Here is a 19789-nt window from a genome sequence, read left to right as displayed (position 1 = left end):
TGTCGCCATATTGTGTAAAAAAAAATGAAGCAGATGTAACAAAAATGTCTGGACAAAGCTCTTGTTCGTTATGAATACCCTGGGGAGAATCGCTTTCTGCTTCGACACTTGCACGAACTCAATCTTGTTCAAGTTCAATTACAACACTACCAATTGCCAGCCCGCAACCCAAAATTATTTGGAGGGTTTAGGAAAACTGTTAACAATAAGCCCATTCTTCAGGCTAAGAGCCAGAATCTGCAGTCACTCCAGATATTACGTTTAAAGCGTTATGAGGTTAAAATGTTTAGAAAATAACTTGTAGCGCCCGAGAGAAAGCAACACACGTTGAAAACAAAAAATAGCCCCCAAACTTAAAATAGAAACACGTGGCCAACAGGAAACTTCCTCCTTTTGTCAAATTTGTCTTTTTTGTTTCACTCGATTCGTCGGTTGCAAAACTATTAAATCATGGAACCATGCAGCGCCAGGCCATTCGGCCCACCCTGTCTGTACCGGCTCACTGCAAAAGAGCCCCATTCCTACTCATAACCTATGGGCCTGCAAATGTTTCCTTTTTAAGTGGATAGTTTTGTTTTAGTAGATAGGCTGGCTAAGGCACAGAGGTCTGTAAAGGATTGAGGAACAAAGGCAGGCTTTGAGCTGGATGGATCTTAATTCTGCTTGATAAACCTTAACTGCAAACATCAAAGCAGGTCATTAAGCAGAAAATATTGCAAAGTATTATGTATACCCCTAACGAAGAAGGGGGAGGGTGGTCTCTCATTTTTTCTGCAGTGTGCATTCCCAAAGTGAAGTAATTGTTTTTTTCCTCTCTTCACACGTAATCCTCCCCCTGGATCCTAGCTGCTTAAGTGAGCTAGCTATTCTAATCCTGGATAGCTGAGAGGAGGGGGGAGAGGGGAGGGGGGAGTGGAGAGGCAGTAAGCCTTGTCTACAACCGGACCAGCACAAAGCCCTGTTTGTGGCTGGTTCTTTACAAACCCATACTGAGAGGGAGAGTCTAGGCGTCCACATCTGCCCTTCTCAGCTACAGAACAGAAAGGTAAGTGATCTTTAAACCACATATTCAAACATTTATTCTGATATATAAATAAAAGTATATTTTAAAAATCTTGAGTTAAATATCTGTGAAAAGAGAGCAGCAATAATGCATCTTGGCGACCAGTCTTCAAAGTTTTATATATATATATATATATATATATATATATCTACTCCAACCAATTCTATTTTAAATCTGCACAATTTAAGACCCTCTAAATGTTAAAAGCTAATTATTTCCATTTTGGAAATGGAGATTGAGATTGGGGATTTATTCAATTTTGCTAATGTATTAAAAAAATCTTTATTCCCACATATGTTTGTAATTGTATGTGCTGAAAAGTAACCAAGGTAAATGTATTTTCTTTTACTGCTATTCAAGAAATCTGGATTTCTATATGAATTGGTAACTAGTAGCAACCACCCTGTCTTGCTGAGACTCTAATGATCGACACACACTCTTTCCTGGGTTCAAAGATTATCCGTATTTAATAGATCTGTTTCCAGTTAATATACAATTCAATGGCTTCTTTCATTCACAGACTCTAAATCTGAATCGGTGGATGTGGAAATTGAATTCATTGAAATTATTTTTAAAGAAAGGCTTGCATTTATATTTAAATTGTAATTATTTTTTTTAAATGATGTAATTATTTTAGTAAAGGCATTGCAAACAAAACTGGGAGAAGGAGAAATACAATCGCCAGTTTTGGTCCAAATATTGCAAAGTTCTCAGGTTAGTTATCTGTGTGTCTCAAGATAAACGACTTTGCATGTTCCGCCCCACAGCCTGTGTAAGAAATGAAAGAGCTCATTGTTCTTATGCTTTTGAGCTCTTCGCTCGTTGCCCAAGCGATGCCGGCCAATCGTTTGTCGTGTTACAAAAAGCTGCTGAATGGTCGAAGCTGCCATAATATCCCCGAAGGGACGGAGCACTTGCGACCCATAGACACGGGGCTGGAGGATCACTTCTGGGCCGGGGACAACTGCGAGATTGTCTGCTATTGCAATTTCCGAGAATTGCTCTGCTGCCCCAAGTAAGTCACTCTCTTTTCCCTTCCTCACCCCATTCCCGCCCTCGCCGTTAGAGGGAGCAGCGATAACACCCTGAACCATGCTTGCAAACACTGCCAGGAGGAAATGAGTCACTTACCAAACTAGTACACACTTTCTCCCTGTAACTTAGTGCGATTCACCACTGATAAATACCATGAAATATAGAATAGTAAAGACACTGGATATTTATCAACTCGCCAACCTGTATTTATATAGCACCTTTTCACATAATAAAACGCCCAAGACGCTTCACAAGAAGCAAAATTTGACACAGAGCCACATAGAAATGTGTCCAAGAACTTCACATGCAATGAATTACTTGAAAACAAATAACTTGCATTTATAAAGTGCCTTTCAGGATCTCATTAAAATCCCCAAAGCATTTACAGCCAATGAGACACTTTTAAAGTGTAGTCACTGTTGTAGTGTAGGAAAGACAGCTGCCAATTTGCACACAGCGAACTCCCACAAACAGCAATGTGTTAAGGACCAGATAATCTGTTTTCAGTGCTGTTTGTTGAAGGACAAATGTGCACCAGGATACTGGGGAGAACTTCTTCAAACTGCTCTCTTCAAAATAGTTCTGTGGGATATTTTACATCCAGCTAAGAGGACAGACGATGGTTTGGTTTAACCTTATTGCTGTTAAGAGATCTTGCTGGGCACTTGTTTTGCTGTGTTTGCCTACATAAAGTCACAGGCCTGGATTTTGTGGTCAGTGGTGAAGGAACAGCCCTCGCCGTTCATCATGCTTAACAGCTGCTCCCAGACGTTTCGTGGGCTTTTGAGCGGAAAATTGCAGTTACGAGAGAGCCTTTTCAACAGGACAGCCTCTACTGAGGATCCGTGGCATGTGTGAGCACGGCAAGCAACAGCGTATCTCTTCAGACGAAACAGTCTTCACTGAGCCGCACAGAACCTAAACCAGGAAGTGTCAGTTAATTCATTGTAAAATCGTACAGAAAGCAAGATAAGATTAGGAGAGAAAAAAGAGACAGAAAGGCAAAGTAAAAAATTGTTTGGGTTTAAAAAAAATCTCACATTAATTAAATTTTGAAAGAATAAGACTCCACTCCTTGTAAAATTAATTTTTCAGTGCTAAAGATGTTGTTTGGCATTAACTTATCACACGGTTTAACTTATCACATGGTTACAAATTCAATTAGACTTGAAAGCACCACCCTAACTTTCTCTAGTGTGTTTAGAGGGTAAATGGTGAGTAAATACTGCAACCTTATGGATTTCAATGACGAGCCTATTAGTAAGGTACCGGTGGAACAAAGCTTGTGGAGGAGCAGGGCAAAATCAGAGAGCAACTTCCTGATTTCTGCATTTAAATGCACATGTACAGACTGCAGAAGTTGCTTTCCAATTTATTTCCATAGTAAGGGTAAAGGCTAATAGCCTCATTGATATTCTTAATGCAAAATGCAGCCCGTTGTGCTGGCCTTTAGTGCATCCTTCCCTTAACCATCCTCTCTCAAGCTCTCTCTCCAAGTCTTTCCACCTTTAAGAACCTTCTCCAAACCCATCTTTCAGTTGCCTCTTCATTTCTCCCCTAATAGCTTGCCAACTGCTTATTTTTCCTCTTCTCTCTGTAAAGTGTCATAGAGTGATACAGCACCAAAACAGCCCCTTCAGCCCAAGGAGTCCGTGCCAGCCATCAACCACCCATTTATACTAATCCTACATTAGTCCCATTTCCCTCTCACATACCCACCTTTCCTCAATTCTCCTACCACCTACCTACACTAGGGGCAATTTATAATGGCCAATTTACTTATCAACCTGCAAGTTTTTGGCATGAGGGAGGAAACCAGAGCACCCCCACGCAGTCACAGGGAGAACTTGCAAACTCCTCACAGGCAGTACCCAGAACCAAACCCAGGTCGCTGGAGCTGTGAGGCTGCGGTGCTAACCACTGCGCCACTGTGCCTCAAGATATTTTCAAACATACCTGCGTTCATGCAGTTCATGCGTACAATGCCTATAGAAACACTTTTGAGTGCCATTGTAATTTTTTTATTGTATATTTCAAATTTAACACCAATTGAGTAATACCCTTCCATTAAGTAGAGCTGGATAGTTTGAAAAATTGGAAGGACATAGATTACGAGCACATGAACAATGATGGACAACAACTTGTATTCATACAGTATCTTTAACGTGGTAAAATGTTCCAAAGTACTTCACAGGAGTATTATCAAACAAAAATCGACACTGAGCCACATACGGAGATATTAGGGTAGATGACCAAAAACTTGGTCAAAGAGGTAGGTTTTAAGGAGGAGAGGTAGAGAGGCAGAGAGGTTTAGGGAGGGAATTCCAGAGGTAGGGCCTGGAGAACTTAAGGCATGGCCACCCATTAAAACTGGGAATACTCAAGAGGCCATAATTAGATGAGCGCAGATATCTCAGAGGGCTGTGGGGCTGGAGGAGATTACAGAGATAGGGAGGGGCGAGGCCATGCAGGGATTTGAAAACAAGGAAGAGAATTTTATCATCAAGCCATTGCCAGACCATGAGCCAATGAAGATCAACAAGCACAGGGATGAAGGATAAACAGGACTTAGTGCGAGTTAAGACGCAGGCAGCAGAGTTTTGGAGGGTGGAAGATGAGAGGTGAGCCAGGATTGCATTAGAATAGTCAAGTCTGGCGGTAACAAAAGGCATGGATGCCCATTTCAGCAGTAGATGAGCTGAGGCAGGGGTAGAGTCAGACAGTGTTACAGAAGTGGAAATAGGTAGTCTTAGTGATGGCACGGATATGTGGTCAGAAGACCATCTCAGGGTCAAATAAAACATCAAGGTTGCAAATAGTCTTTTTCAGCATCGGGCAGTTTCCAGGATGAGGGATGGAATTGGTGGCAAGCGACTGAAAGCGACCAACAGGAAACAGCCCCGTGGTCCACCCACTCTGTGCACACAATTACAATGCTTTGTGAATCACAATATATGGATGTCACACTCCATGAAAAACCTGAGGCAAAAAAAAATTAAAATTCCGCTTAACTTTCAGAAAACAAAATCTGGTAAATTCTTCTGCGACCAAAAGCAAGCGATCAAAACCAGTCCAGGAGATCCCTCCGGCCCTGGTAATGCTGTATTTTTTAATGAGGTAATCTCAGCCCTAGCCACAGTCAGCTCCAGGAATTCAGTAAATCAGCAGCTACTGCATGAGCCAGCAGCTGTTCCAGAGGCACGCTATTCTCCAGGAAAAGAACGGTGGTCAGAAATGAGAACATTGTGCTAGTCTTGGATTAGAATGTCGGTGAAGTTTGCTGCCTTAATCCTGCGATGAATAACCACAGTATACTTATACCCTTAACCATCACATAGCGAAAATGGCAAGGAGGATGTTGCAAATTATAACACATGCAAAGATTTGAGTGACATCGTAAACTGCAGGAGTGAAATTCATGGAAATCTGAATGTCCTAAGTACATATACTGAACTGGCAATTAGATAATATGCTGCATAAGAGCCCTAGTACAGGAATAGTTAAATCTTGTAATTAATTGGCAGTTGATTGAGTCCTTTTTAATAGCTCATAAATATTATGCCCATCATGTTGCTGTGTAGTTTCTAACAGATTACAGCCATGTCATGTAGATCATAAGTAAGCAAACAGGAGACTGCAAATCTTAGGGTTTAATCCAGTTTCACTGAACTCTCTGAAATTGTATTTTTTTTTATGTGGAATTTTTTTTGTGGGCAACAGAAAATCCCCTTAGCTGCACCCAGTGAAAAGGTACCTTTTCTAAACTTAAATATCTAGCTCAAGGTTTGTGTTTCCTGTTCCGCAATGTCATCTTAAAGATTCTTCCCAACACTCAACAACTCTGGCAGTGGTTGCCATTAACTCAACATTTTAAATCATTTACTCAGATTCTGCAATTTTTTTTTATTGTTACTTTTCCGGTGACGATGGTTTTCACCAATTAAGGGTTGCTGTATGACAGCCTTGACACATTAGTCACCTGAGTCAGATGGTTGTGGGTTTGAGTCACATTCCAGGGGCTGAAATTTTTTTCCTGACACCAGGAGCGGCGGCAGGGGGCAAAAAAATTGGCGGCCCGCACACACGGGCCGGGCGACCCCACACCGCTGCAATCCTTCATGCGGCAGCACATTTAAATATGCAGGGCTGGCCAGCCCCCCAATCACATGATGGAGGTGGGCTCTGCGACACCGTGAACAGCATCAGCTGCCTCTGCGCAGACGCTGGCGCCATTTTTAAAGGACTGTCAGACCTGCACATTTGAATCCCAGACCCGGACCCGGACCCCCACAACTACACTGTAAATAAGTCTCTGACCCATACCACCCACCACCCCCCCCCCCCCTACCCCCCATACAATGAAAATATATGGCCGCTTAGTTCCCCCGCCCCCCAACAAACCCCTTACATTGAGCATTTGACTTCTTCCCCCGCCCACCACCACCAAAGTGCAGAGGCCACCCCTTCCCCCTACAGGAGAAATGTAGATTCGACCTCGTCCGAGCGACTGCCTTGGAGCCTTGCCACCGCCAGGAAGATTGGGCCCGGCAATCCCGGCATCGGGCTCTGGGGCGGGCCATTTCTGCTGCGATCGTCCGGCCGCCCCACCACAGAGCCTGACGTCGGGAGCCTAACAAAATTCAGTCCCAGGGATTTTAGAACAAAATCATTGCTGACAGTCACATGCAGTACTGAGGGAGTATTGCATTGTCTGAGGTTCTGTCTGTCTGATGAGACCTTAAACCGAGGCTCTGTCTGCCCAGTTGGGTGGACATAAAAGTCCCATTGCACTATTTCAAAGAAGAGCGGGGGCACTTATCCCCGATGTCCTGGCCTAATATCTATCCTTCAAGATGCTATAGAAATGAAAGTCTTTCTTTTCTCTTTTGAATTCTGAACATTAATAAAGATGCAGTTCACAGTTTTTGTTTTCTCACATTTCGATGTACCATGTCCCTTAAAGTCGGCATTTTCTTCAGCAACGCATTGTTTCACACCATTAAATAAACATCGATCAGTACATTACTATACACATTCCGTCTGCTCTCATTGCCAGTGTGCCAAAACTTTGCCAGAGTATCCTCATTAAATATCAAGGTTAGATACCACCAAAGGCTGTCCGTCACTTGAGATCATACATATTTCTGCTACAAGATTCTCCCTTCTAATCGCTCGGGCCTAGATATAAGGAACTGTTTGCTTCTAATTAGACTTTTTGCCACTCAGAAAACATTCTGCAGGCACTCCCTCACATCTCTGTGAACTTCTCGATCTGTCTGCAGTTTTTAACACGCTGACCACGCTTTCTTCCTCCAACACCACTTCCATCATCCAGCTGGATGAGACCGCCCCTGCCAGGTAAAATTCCTTCATATTCATGCGTAGTCAGAATTACCTGCAATGTCTTCTCTTCCCACTCCCGCACCATTATCTTTAGAGATCTCCCAGTGATCTATCCGTCGTCCACCCCTATTTCTCATCTACACACCGCCCCTCGGCAGCATCATCAGAAAATATGTCCGGTTCCACATGTTTTTTTAATTCATTCATGGGGTGTGGTAAGCCACCTTCTTGAACCGCTGCAGTCCATTTTGGGTAGGTACACCCACAGTGCTATTAGGAAGGAAGTTCCAGGATTTTGACCCAGCAACAGTGAAGGAACGGTGATATAGTTCCACGTCAGGAAGGTGTGTGGCTTGGAGGGCAACTTGGTGTTCCCATACATCTGCTGCTCTTGTCCTTCTAGGTGGTAGAGGTTGCAGGTTTGGCAGGTGCTGTCTAAGAAGCCTTGGTGCATTGCTGCAGTGCATCTTGTAGATGGTACACACTGCTGCCACTGTGCGTCGGTGGTGGAGGGAGTGAATGTTTGTAGATGGGGTGCCAATCAAGCGGGCTGCTTTGTCCTGGATGGCATCGAGCTTCTTGAGTGTTGTTGGAGCTGCACCCATCCAGGCAAGTGGAGAGTATTCCATCACACTCCTGACTTGTGCCTTGTAGATGGGGAGTCAGGAGGTGAGTTACTCGCTGCAGGATTCCTAGCCTCTGACCTGCCCTTGTAGCCACGGTGTTTATATGGCTACTCCAATTCAGTTTGTGGTCAATGGTAACCCCCAGGATGTTGATAGTGGGGGTTCTGCGATTGTAATGCCATTGAATGTCAAGGGGAGGTGGTTAGAATCTCCCTTGTTGGAGATAATCATTGCCTGGCAGTTGTGTGGCATGAATGTTACTTGCCACTTATCAGCCCAAGCCTGGATATTGTCCAGATCTTACTGTATTTTTACACAAAATGATTCAGTATCTGAGGAGTCGCGAATGGTGCTGAACATTGTGCAATCATCAGCGAACATCGCCACTTCTGACCTTATGATTGAAGGATGGTCATTGATGAAGCAGCTGAAGATGGTTGGGCTTAGGACACTACCCTGAGGAACTCCTGCAGTGATGTCCTGGGACTGAGATGATTGACCTGCAACAACCACAAGCATCTTCCTTTGTGCTAGATATGACTCTAACCAGTGGAGAGTTTTCCTCCTGATTCCCATTAGCTTCAGTTTTGCTAGTGCTTCTTGATGCCATACTCGGTCAAATGCTGCCTTGATGTCAAGGGCAGTCACTCTCACCTCACCTCTCAAGTTCAGCTCTTTTGTCCATGTTTGAACCAAGGCTGCAATGAGGTCAGGTGCTGAGTGGCCATGGCAGAACTCAAACTGAATATCACTGCTCAGCGATAACCTGCTCAAGTGTCGCTTTATAGCACGAACAACAATACCTTCCATTACTTTACTGATGATTGAGAGTAGACTGATGGGGTGGTAATTGGCCAGGTTGGATTTGTCCTGCTTTTTGTGTACAGGACATACCTGGGCAATTTTCCACATTGCGGGTAGATGCCAGTTTTGTAGCTGTACTGGAACAGCTTGGCTAGGGGCGCAGAAAGTTCTGGAGCACAGGTCTTCAGTACTATTGCCAGAATGTTGTCAAGGCCCATAGCCTTTGCAGTATCCAGTGCCTTCAGTCATTTCTTGATATCACGCGGAGTGAATCAAATCGGCTGAAAACTGGCATCTGTGATGCTGGGGACTTCAGGAGGAGGCCAAGATGGATCATCAACTCGGCATTTTTAGCTGAAGATTGTTGGAAATGCTTCAGCTTTATCTTTTGCACTGATATGGTGGGCTCCCCCATCATTGAGGATGGGGATATTTGTGGAGCCACCTCCTCCAGTTAATTGTTTAATTGTCCACCACCATTCACGATTGGATGTGGCAGGACTGCAGAGCTTAGATCTGATCCGTTGGTTGTTGGATCACTTAGCTCTGTCTATTGCATGCTGCTTCCACTGTTTGGCATGCAAGTAGTCCTGGGTTGTAGCTTCACCTGGTTGACACCTCATTTTGAGGTATATCTGGTGCTGCTCCTGGCATGCCCTCCTACACTTTTCATTGAACCAGGGTTGATTCCCCTGCTTGATGGTAATGATAGAGTGGAGGATATGCCAGGCCATGAGGTTACAGATTGTGGTTGAGTACAGTTCTGCTGTTGCTGATGGCCCACAGTGCCTCATGGATGCACAGTTCTGCATTGCTAGATCTGTTCGAAATCTATCCCATTTAGCACGATGGTAGTGCCACATAACATGATGGCGGGTATCCTCAATGTGAAGATGGGACTTCGTCTCCACAAGGACTGTGCGGTGGTCACTCCTGCCGATACCACCATGGACAAGTGCATCTGTGACAGGCAGATTAGTGAGGACGAGGTCAAGTGTGTTTTTCTGTCTTGGTGGTTCCCTCACCACCTGCCGCTGACCCAGTCTAGCAGCTATGTCTTTTATGACTCGGCCAGCTCGGTCAGTAATGGTGCTACTGAGCCACTCTTAGTGATGGACACCTTTCCTCACTTTACGGGGTGGTAATTGGCTGGGTTGGATTTGTCCTGCTTTTTGTGTACAGGATATAGAGTACATTCTGTGCCCTTGCCACCCTCAGTGCTTCCTCCAACTGGTATTCAACATGGAGGAGTGCTGATTCATCAGCTGAGGGGAGGCAGTAGGTGGTAATCAGCAGGAGGTTTCCTTGCCCATGTTCAACTTGGTGCCATAAGAATTTATGGGGTCTAGAGTCGATGTTGAGGACTCCCAGGGCAACTCCCAACTGTATACCACTTGCTGCCACCTCTGCTGGGTCTGGCCTGCCGGTGCAACAGGACATACCTGGGGATGGTGATGACAGTGCCTGGGACATTGTCTGTAAGGTATGATTCCATGAGGTATGACTATGTCAGGCTGTTGCTAGACTTGTCTGTGGGACAGCTATCCCAACTTTGGCACAAGCCCCCTATGACAGGGCTGGGTTCGCCGTTGTCATTTCTTGTATTTAGGTCAATGCCGGATGGTCTGTCCAATTTCATTCCTTATTGACTTTGGAGCGGTTTGATGCAACTGAGTGTCTTGCTAGGCCATTTCAGAGGGCTGTTAAAAGACAGCAGATTTCCTTCCCTAAAGTACATTAGTGAACCAGATGTTAGTAAGGAGGGCTTTACAGGGTTGTTTTCCTTAGAACAGAGAAGGCTGAGGGGGGGCCTGATTGAGGAATACAAAATTATGAGGGGCATTGATAGGTTAGATAGGAAGAAACTTTTTCCCTTAGCAGAGGGATCAATAACCAGAGGGCATAGATTTAAGGTAAGGGGCAGGAGGTTTAGAGGGGATTTGAGGAAACATTTTTAATTCCTCTTTGGCCACAGGGGAGGTGCCAGAGGACTGGAGAACAGCTAATGTGGTCCCACTATTTAAGAAAGGTTGCAGAGATAAGCCAGGGAACTACAGACCGGTGAGTCTCACGCCAGTGGTAGGGAAACTATTGGAGAAAATTCTGAAGGAGAGAATCTATCTCCACTTGGAGAGGCAAAATTTGATTAGGAATAGTCAGCAGTGCTTTGTCAGAGGGAGGTCATGCCTAACAAATTTGATTGAATTTTTTGAGCATGTGACCAGGTGTGTAGATGAGGGTAGTGCAGTTGATGTAGTTTGCATGGATTTCAGCAAAGCCTTTGACAAGGTCCCACATGGGAGACTTATCAAGAAAGCAAATGCACTGGGATACAAGGTAACTTGATGAGGTGGATTCAAAATTGGCTTAGCTGTAGGAGACAGAGAGTGATGACAGACGGCTGTTTTAGTGACTGGAAGCCAGTGTCCAGTGGCGTACCACAGGGATCTGTGCTGGGTCCCCTATTGTTTGTCATTTATATAAACGACATAGATGACTATGTGGGGGGTAGGATCAGTAAGTTTGCGGATGACACAAAGATTGGCCGAGTGGTTAACAGTGAGGTGGAGTGTCTTGGGTTACAGGAAGATATAGACGGGATGGTCAAATGGGCAGAAAAGTGGCAGATGGAATTTAACGCTGAAAAGTGTGAGGTGATGCACTTTGGAAGGAGTAATGTGACACGGAAGTATTCAATGAATGGCCTGACACTGGGAAGTTCTGAGGAACAAAGGGACCTTGGCGGGTTTGTCCATAGATCTCTGAAGGCAGAAGGGCAGGTTAATAGGGTGGTGAAAAAGGCATATGGGACATTTGCCTTTGTCAATCGAGGCATAGATTACAAAAGCAAGGAGGTCATGTTGGAGTTGTACAGAACTTTGGTAAGGCCACAGCTGGAGTACTGTGTGCAATTCTGGTCGCCACATTATAGGAAGGATGTGATTGCATTGGAGGGGGTGCAGAGGCGATTCACCAGGATGTTGCCTGGGATGGAACATTTAAGCTATGAAGAGAGGTTGGATAGGCTTGGGTTGTTTTCACTGGAGCAGAGAAGACTGAGGGGTGCCCTGATCGAGGTGTACAAGATTATGAGGGGCATGGACAGGGTGGATAAGGAGCAGCTGTTCCCCTTAGTTGAAGGGTCAGTTACGAGGGGTCACAAGTTTAAGGTGAGGGGCGGGAGGTTTAAGGGGAACTTGAGGAAGAACTTTTTTACCCAGAGGGTGGTGACGGTCTGGAATGCCCTGCCTGGGAGGGTGGTAGATGCAGGTTGCCTCACATCCTTTAAAAAGTACCTGGATGAGCACTTGGCATGTCATAACATTCAAGGCTATGGGCCAAGTGCTGGCAAATGGGATTAGGTAGACAGGTCAGGTGTCTTTAATGCATTGGTGCAGACTCGATGGGCCTAAGGGCCTCTTCTGCACTGTAATATTCTGTGATTCTATGATTCCATAGCATACAAGGCTACAGGTCAAGTGCTGGAAAATGGGATTAGAATAGATAGGTGCTTGATGGCTGGCACAGACACGTTGAGCCAAAGGGCCTGTTTCTGTGCTGTATGACTCTATGACAGGGCTGGGTTTGCCGTTGTCGTTTCTGGTATTTAGGTCAATGCCGGGTGGTCTGTCCAGTTTCATTCCTTATTGACTTTGGAGCGGTGTAATACAACTGAGTGTCTTGCTGGGCCATTTCAGAGGGTGGTTAAGAGTCAACCACATTGCTGTGGGTCTGGAGTCACATGCAGGCCAGACCAGATAAGGACAGCAGATTTCCTTCCCTAAAGGACATTAGTGAACCAGATGGTTTTTTATGACAATCGACAGTGGTTTCATGGCCATTGTTAGATGAACTTTTAATTCTCGATTTTATTAATTGAATTCAAATTCCACCTTCTGCCTTGGTAGGATTCAAACCCAGAACAATACCCTGGGTCTCTGGGTTATTAGTCCAGTGACGATACCACCTCGCCACCGCCTCCCCATGTATGGCAGCACCCAGCTCTAACTCACGCTACCTCTCCATTACCTCTGATTTGTCACGTTGCTTATCCAACATCCAGTATTGAATGAGCAGAAATTTCTTCCCAACTAAATATTAGGAAGACCTAAGCCACAGCCTTTTGTCCCCACTACAAACTCAGTTCCTTAGCCACCAATTCCTTCCCTTTCCCTGGCCGCTGTCTGAAGCTGATCCAAACAGTTCACAACCTTGCAGTCCTACTTGACCTTGAGCTGAGCTTCCAACTCCAAGACCACCTGCTTCCCCTTCCATATCATCTGTCTCTGCCCCTGCCTCAGCTCTTGTCCTGCTGAAACCCTCATTCATGCCTTTTCTACCTCTAGACTCGACTATCCCATTGATGTGCAGGCTTGGCATCACCTTTTGTAAACCTGGCCTCATCCAAACTCTGCTGTCTATATCCTAACTTGCACCAATTCCCGTTCACCCATCACATGTATGCTCACTAACCTAAATTGGCTATCAGTCTGGCAACACCTCAATTTTAAAATTCTCATCCTTGTTTTAAAGACCCTCCATTGCCTTGCTCCACTTCATCTCTGTAACCTCCTCCAGCCCCAGCACTATCTGAGATAAAAGCAAAATACTGCGGATGCTGGAAATCTGAAACAAAAACAAGAAATGCTGGATTCACTCAGCAGGTCTGGCAGCATCTGTGGAAAGAGAAGCAGAGTTAACGTTTCGGGTCAGTGACCCTTCTTCGGAACTATCTGAGATAGCTGCGCTCCTCCAACTCTGGCTCCCTGCGTCTCCCTGGTTTTCACCACTCCACCATTGGTGGCTATGCTTTCAACTGCCTGTGCCGTAAGTTCTGGAATTCCCTCCCTGAAACACTCTACCCCTCTTCCTCCTTTAAGATGCTCCTTAAAACCTGTCTCTTTGACCAAGATTTTGGTCACCTTTCCTAATATCTCCTTACATGGCTCAGTGTTAAATTTTGTCTGATAATGCTCCTGTTTTACTGCGTTAAAGGTGCTTATAAATGCAAGTTGTTGGACATAGTGTCAGTATGAGGTTCAAGGAGGTTTCCCTCTTGTTCGAACACAAATGTGTGATGAGGTCTGAGCGTGGGTACGCAATGGGATCACTCTCAGCACACTGCATTCGTTAAAAGCTTTTATGGCTTCTTGAGTCAGTTGCAAACTTAGTTCTGCCAGTAATGTATTGCTCCCATGATGGATGTTGTGCAAGGACCATCTCTCAGAAAGCCAGCAAACAGTGCAATTAATGAAAAAATCTTAGAGTTAAACGTTAATGTGGCTCTGACTACAGAATGCTGCTTGTTAGCCAAAATAGCAGCAAAGAATATAGATGTATATAGAGAGAGAATGTTTCTATTCATTTCTGCTTTTCTCTCTTTAAACAGATATTTGACCCAAACGTGCAGTGTTTAAATTAGGCCAGATTTCACCATCTGACTTAATTCAGCTGATACTACTTTAAGTTCATGCTTCAGTTCAGTACTCTCCCTTCCACACTCTTCCTCCTGATAATAGGAAACCGTAAGATATGAATTACTACTGCCTCTGTTATTGTATGCTTAAAGCTGGTATCACATTCTTCCTCATTATTTTAACAAAGGCTTTACCCCTCACAAATTATCAGTATGGAGTAAGGAACTGTGTGATTTTTGTTTTATTCATTCTTGGGATGTGGGCGTTACAGGCTAGACCAGCATTTATTGCCCATCCCTAATTACCCTTGAACTGAGTGGCTTACTAGGCCATTTCAGAGGGCATTTAAGAGTCAACCACATTGCTGTGGGTCTGGAGTCACATGTAAGCCAGACCAGGTAAGGACAGCAGATTTCCTTCCCTGAAGGGCATTAGTGAACCAGATGGGTTTTTACAACACTGGTTTCATGGTTCACCATTAGACCAGCTTTTAATTCCAGATTTATGAATTTAATTCAAATTTCACCATCTGCCATGGTGGGATTCAAATCCATGTCCCCAGAGAATTAATCTAGGCATCTGCATTACGGTCCAGTGACATTACCGCTATGCCACCACCTCCCCATCACACTTGTGCACTTATGAATCAGAAGCCTGTCATAGAAACTTAGATCCTCATTATAAACATTATTTTGAAATATTATTTGAATCTTTGGGCATATAGAACCACACAGCACCAAAGGAGGCAACTTGGCCCATTCTGCTCGTGAAAGAATGATCCAATTTTTCCTGCCCAATACCCCCCGGCTATTTTTCCAGAGCCTGCAAATGTTTTCTTTTTCAAATATATATATCAAATTCTAAATTATTGAGCAGCACAAAGATTAACTCAATGCAGTACTTCCATCCTGGTTCTATGATCGTATTTGTTTTGAGAATGGCTGAAGTAAATCCTACATTTTGGGGTACAACCAGTGACAAGTTAGTTTTGGTAGAAAACAGAATGCTCAGGTGTTGGCTTGATGTGGGCATCGATTAGACACATAAATAATGCAACCAGGGAACAGAATTCACACTGTAACATCACCACCATAATCAGTGTTCCCTCTTTCCCACCAGCTCCCCTGTCCTCTGTTATACACACAAAGATTGATGCTTTGCCTGCATCCAGTGTACTTCAGTTACCTGGTAAAATTTAAAGAAAGAAGATAAATATTTTGATAATGGATAAAAATATATATATTCCTTACAAGGATACATGAAGCAGTGCTTTCCCTCCCCCCCCCCCCCCCGTCATTCCTCAGGGAGTTACTTGGTCATACATACTGAAAGGCCCCAATTTTTTTTAACTCTTGGTGAGTTGGTTGATCTGCGTTGGGATAGCAGAAGTGCTACACATCCCTTCATTACCCCTGGTCTGTGGACGTTGAGATTGTGGTAGATCTGACTTGGTTATGAAGCTCCCCACAGTCAAATACCTTGCTCTAAGCATTTACGGTCAAAGCTATAGATAAAGAATGGTCATTTGGGTGAAATGCAAGAGGGTGAGGTTAATGAGATAATATCCTAGGCACAGAAGTGCAATGGCAGAGATAAAGGAGAAAATAACAAAGGATGTGGGAGAACATGTACATATGGGCAGCTAAAAGAAAAAGGCTTGAGTCTACATCTGCTTACCATAGTTCCAGAAATTTACCTCAGTAACACCATAAGTTGAACCTTCTGCATAAATCTGCTTTAGTGACAGAAATAACATATACCCAGATTCCCATAACTCAATACAACTCAGGCATAATAGCACATACATACAAAGTGTAGTTCTTTTATAGTCTATCCCCAGCTGCACTATATATAAAAAAAATTACCAATGGATAAGTGCATTGGAATGATTATTCCCAGGGTCAGTACACTTTGGTAGTGAAGGGGATGGTATTGCTTGTGACAAGTTCACATTTTATAAATCTGCTTCCAACATTAAAGCAAATTGCAAAATGTTGTCAATAGTAACAGATCAATCACATTTAAAACATCCTAAATCAACACATACTAATGTATGCTCTCTATAAATAAAGGTTTGCATGCCAAATGATTTTTTCCCATAATGGATGTTTGTTATCAGATTCAGCCTCAAAATGCACTAAATAGAGTTTACCTGAACAGTAATGAATAGTTGGTAATGAGTTACCATAATCTAATACAGGCCATTACATGATGCTACAAATTGAGTGAACAATGCATTAATAGTTTATCGTCTTACCAGCTAGTCCAGTCTTGAATATACTCCAAAATTATATCTCATTTGTTTGTTCTTATTTGACTGGGAATATCAAAACTTAAGTTACTCTAGTTTTATATAGATATGCACTCTCTCTCAATACTCAAAGATAAAGTTATTGTCTCTGCAGCATACAGAACAGGCAGATCCCATTCAACTCCCAGTCTATGCCAAATTAGCTGACTTGGGGTAGGACAGTGGCACGGTTGGTACAATTCATTGTTGTGACTCTGTGTTCATTTTGTTCGTTCATTGGTGTCACCTTCCTCCCAGAAGGTTGACGCTGCGTTAGAGAGGGGAGAAATCAGTCGGGGTCCCCACTCCTAATCACGATGCAGCATCCCCGCAGCTGGAAGTATGTGCATAGATACAGCATGAAGGTGGGATGGATGTGCCACCTTCTATAGTGGGATACGTCTACCAGCATTGACTAGCACCGCTCAACTACTTACCGCCAAGAGTATTTGTCAAAGCTGAAATGTGACCTTGGAGGAACTGCTGACATTTAATGGCTTTTCTTGTGACTGTACCAATCTTATTCTGTTTCAGGGACATATTCTTTGGACCAAAGATTTCTTTTGTGATTCCTTGCAATACTCAATAAAAGGAGATTTAACAGCATCAGGAAAACCATTCAGCGTCTCGAATCAAATGGAGGATTAAGTGCTTCCCTGTGTACAGAATTCTTCTCCTATGAATTTTCTTAAACATTTCCAGAATGTGACTCACAATACAAGAGGTGCTATTTCCCTTGAGCAAATGTAAAATTATTTTCTATGTTTGTAAACTCGCAAAGTGATATAGCGTATATACTAAAATACACTCAGTCGTGCATATGCTTCTTTCAGCTAATCTTTCAATCACCAGCCTTTGTTGGCCATCTTACAAGACGGCCGTACAATATTATTTAACCATCACCAGTTTTTCTTTAAAAAAGAAATAAATGTAACTTCTGGATGCTAAAAATTACTCAAATGCAGTTAAAATACTCATGTTTCTCCAAACTAATTATGTAATTCTGTGTTAATCCTGCACAGCATGTTTTCCCAGCAGCTGCTCATTCACCCATTCCAAAATGTACATTCAAGTAACACTTACAAGTACTGATATTATTTAAGTGGGGTCTTAAAATTTAATATAAGAACCATTCAACAGCCCATTGTATAGATTGTCTTACTATATATTAAAGCAGTTATGTTGTCATATTGTAATTATTTTACATGATTTAATAAAAAATACTGAAACAGTTCCAATTACTCGAGGTTCATTTTATTGCACAAACATTCTAAAGAAGAGTCAAACTTTAAATAAAAACTCTAGTACATTTCCCAAGGTACTACCTGGGGGTTAAGGATGAGGCTGGGCAAACTGTGGGCAGTGCCTGAAACAGTGGGACTGAGGCCTTTCAGTGCTTTGGAGGGCAACAGAGCAAACAATTGGACAGTCTTAAACTGTATTGCAATTAACTTTAGTTTCTCTGGTAAAATTTGTGCAGGCTTCCTGCTGTGGATTGATATTGTGTGACCTCTATTGGAAATATAGAGGACTGTTTCATAGAATCATAGAATGGTAACAGTACAGAATGAGGCCATTCAGCCTGTCATATCTATGCTGGCTCTCTAAAATATCAACTCACCTAGTTCCACTCCCCCCGCCTTATCCTTATAGCTCCACAACACTCTCAAGCAATGCATTACAGATCCTAACCACTTGCTGTGCTTTTTTAAAAAAATTTCTTCATGTCACCATTGCTTCTTTTGCCAATCACCTTAAATTGGTGTCCTCTGGTTCTTGGCGCATCTGCCAACGGGAACAGTTTCTCTCTATCTACTCTGTCCAGACCCCTCATGATTTTGAAAACCTCTATCGAATATCTTCTCCAATCTATCCACCTAACTGAAATTTCTCATCCCTGGAACCATTCTTGTAAACCTTTTCTACTCCCTCTCTAACGCTTCACATCCTTCCTAAAGTGTGGTGCCCAGAATTGGAGATAACACTCCAGTTAAGGCCAAAACAGTGTTTGTAAAGGTGCATCATAACTACCTTGCTTTTGTGCTCTATGCCTCTATTTATAAAGCCCAGGTCCCATATGCCTTATTAATCACTTTCTCAACCTGCCCTGCCACCTTCAATGATATATGCACATATACCTCCAGGTCCCTCTGCTCCTGCACCCTCTTCAGAATTGTACCCTTTATTTTATATTGCCTTTCCTCATTCTTCTTACCAAAATGTATCACTTCACACTTCTTTGCGTTAAATTTCATCTACCACATGTCTGGGCATTCCACCAGCCTGTCTCCTCCTCTTGAATTTATCACTATCCTCCGCACAGTTCACATACTTCTAAGTTTTCTGTCATCCACAAATTTTGAAATTGTACCCTGCACCCAGAAGTCTAGATAATATAGATCACAAGGGAGTCGAGGGTTATTTGAAGGGGCTGCGGGCAGGATGGCAGGAAAGTGGAGTTATGGCCACAATCAGATCAGCTATCATCTTATTGAATGTCGGAGTAGGCTCAAGGGGCCGAATGGCCTGCTGCTGCTCCTATTTTTAATTTGCTCAAGAAAAACAGTGGTCCCAACGCGACCCCTGGGGAACTCCATGATATAACTTTCTCCAGTCTGAAAACAACCATTCACCACTACTCCGTTTCCTGTCACTTGGCCAACTTCATATCCATGCTTCCACTGTCCCTTTTATTCCATGGGCTTTAACTTTGCTGAGAAGCCTGTTATGTGGCAATTTATCAAACGCCTTTTGGAAGTCCATGCACACATCATCCGCATTACCCTCATCAATGTTACCTCATTAAAAAACTCAAGCAAGTTCGTCAAACACAATTTGCCACTAACAAATCCGTGCTGGCTTTCCTTAATTAATCCACATTTGTCCAAGTGACTGTTAATTTTGTCCCAAATTAGCATTTCTAAAACCTTTCCCACCACCGAGGTTAAACAGACTGGCCTATAGTTGCTGGGTTTATCCTTAGACCCTTTTTTAAACAAAGGTGTCACATTTGCAATTCTCCAGTCCTCTGACACCACCCCTGTATCTAAGCAGGATTGGAAGATCGTGTTCACAAGTTGGTTAAACAATGGAAAACAGAGGGGTGGTTGAGTGGCGTCTTCCAGTGATCAGTGTTGGTCCATTGCTCTTCTCAATATGCACAAATGATCTGGATTCAGGTAAAGTTGGCACATCAAAATTTGCAGATGAT

The 19789-nt window shown here is 43.4% G+C and overlaps 1 protein-coding gene across 1 annotated transcript; it reads left to right on the top strand.

Moving 5' to 3' along the window:
• Window positions 1–163: 163 nt before the first annotated feature.
• Window positions 164–17811, top strand: LOC137368629 (scrapie-responsive protein 1-like). The gene is made up of 3 exons (XM_068028773.1): window positions 164–1045; window positions 1831–2078; window positions 17113–17811. The coding sequence occupies exons 2-3, from the start codon at window positions 1843–1845 to the stop codon at window positions 17165–17167; spliced, it is 291 nt and encodes a 96-aa protein (XP_067884874.1). The 5' UTR covers window positions 164–1045; window positions 1831–1842; the 3' UTR covers window positions 17168–17811.
• Window positions 17812–19789: the final 1978 nt, after the last annotated feature.

Source organism: Heterodontus francisci, chromosome 4 (genome assembly GCF_036365525.1).
Source record: "Heterodontus francisci isolate sHetFra1 chromosome 4, sHetFra1.hap1, whole genome shotgun sequence".
Taxonomy (NCBI): domain Eukaryota; kingdom Metazoa; phylum Chordata; class Chondrichthyes; order Heterodontiformes; family Heterodontidae; genus Heterodontus; species Heterodontus francisci.
Note: the sequence above shows the minus strand (reverse complement) of the source record. Positions and strands in the feature narration are given on the sequence as shown.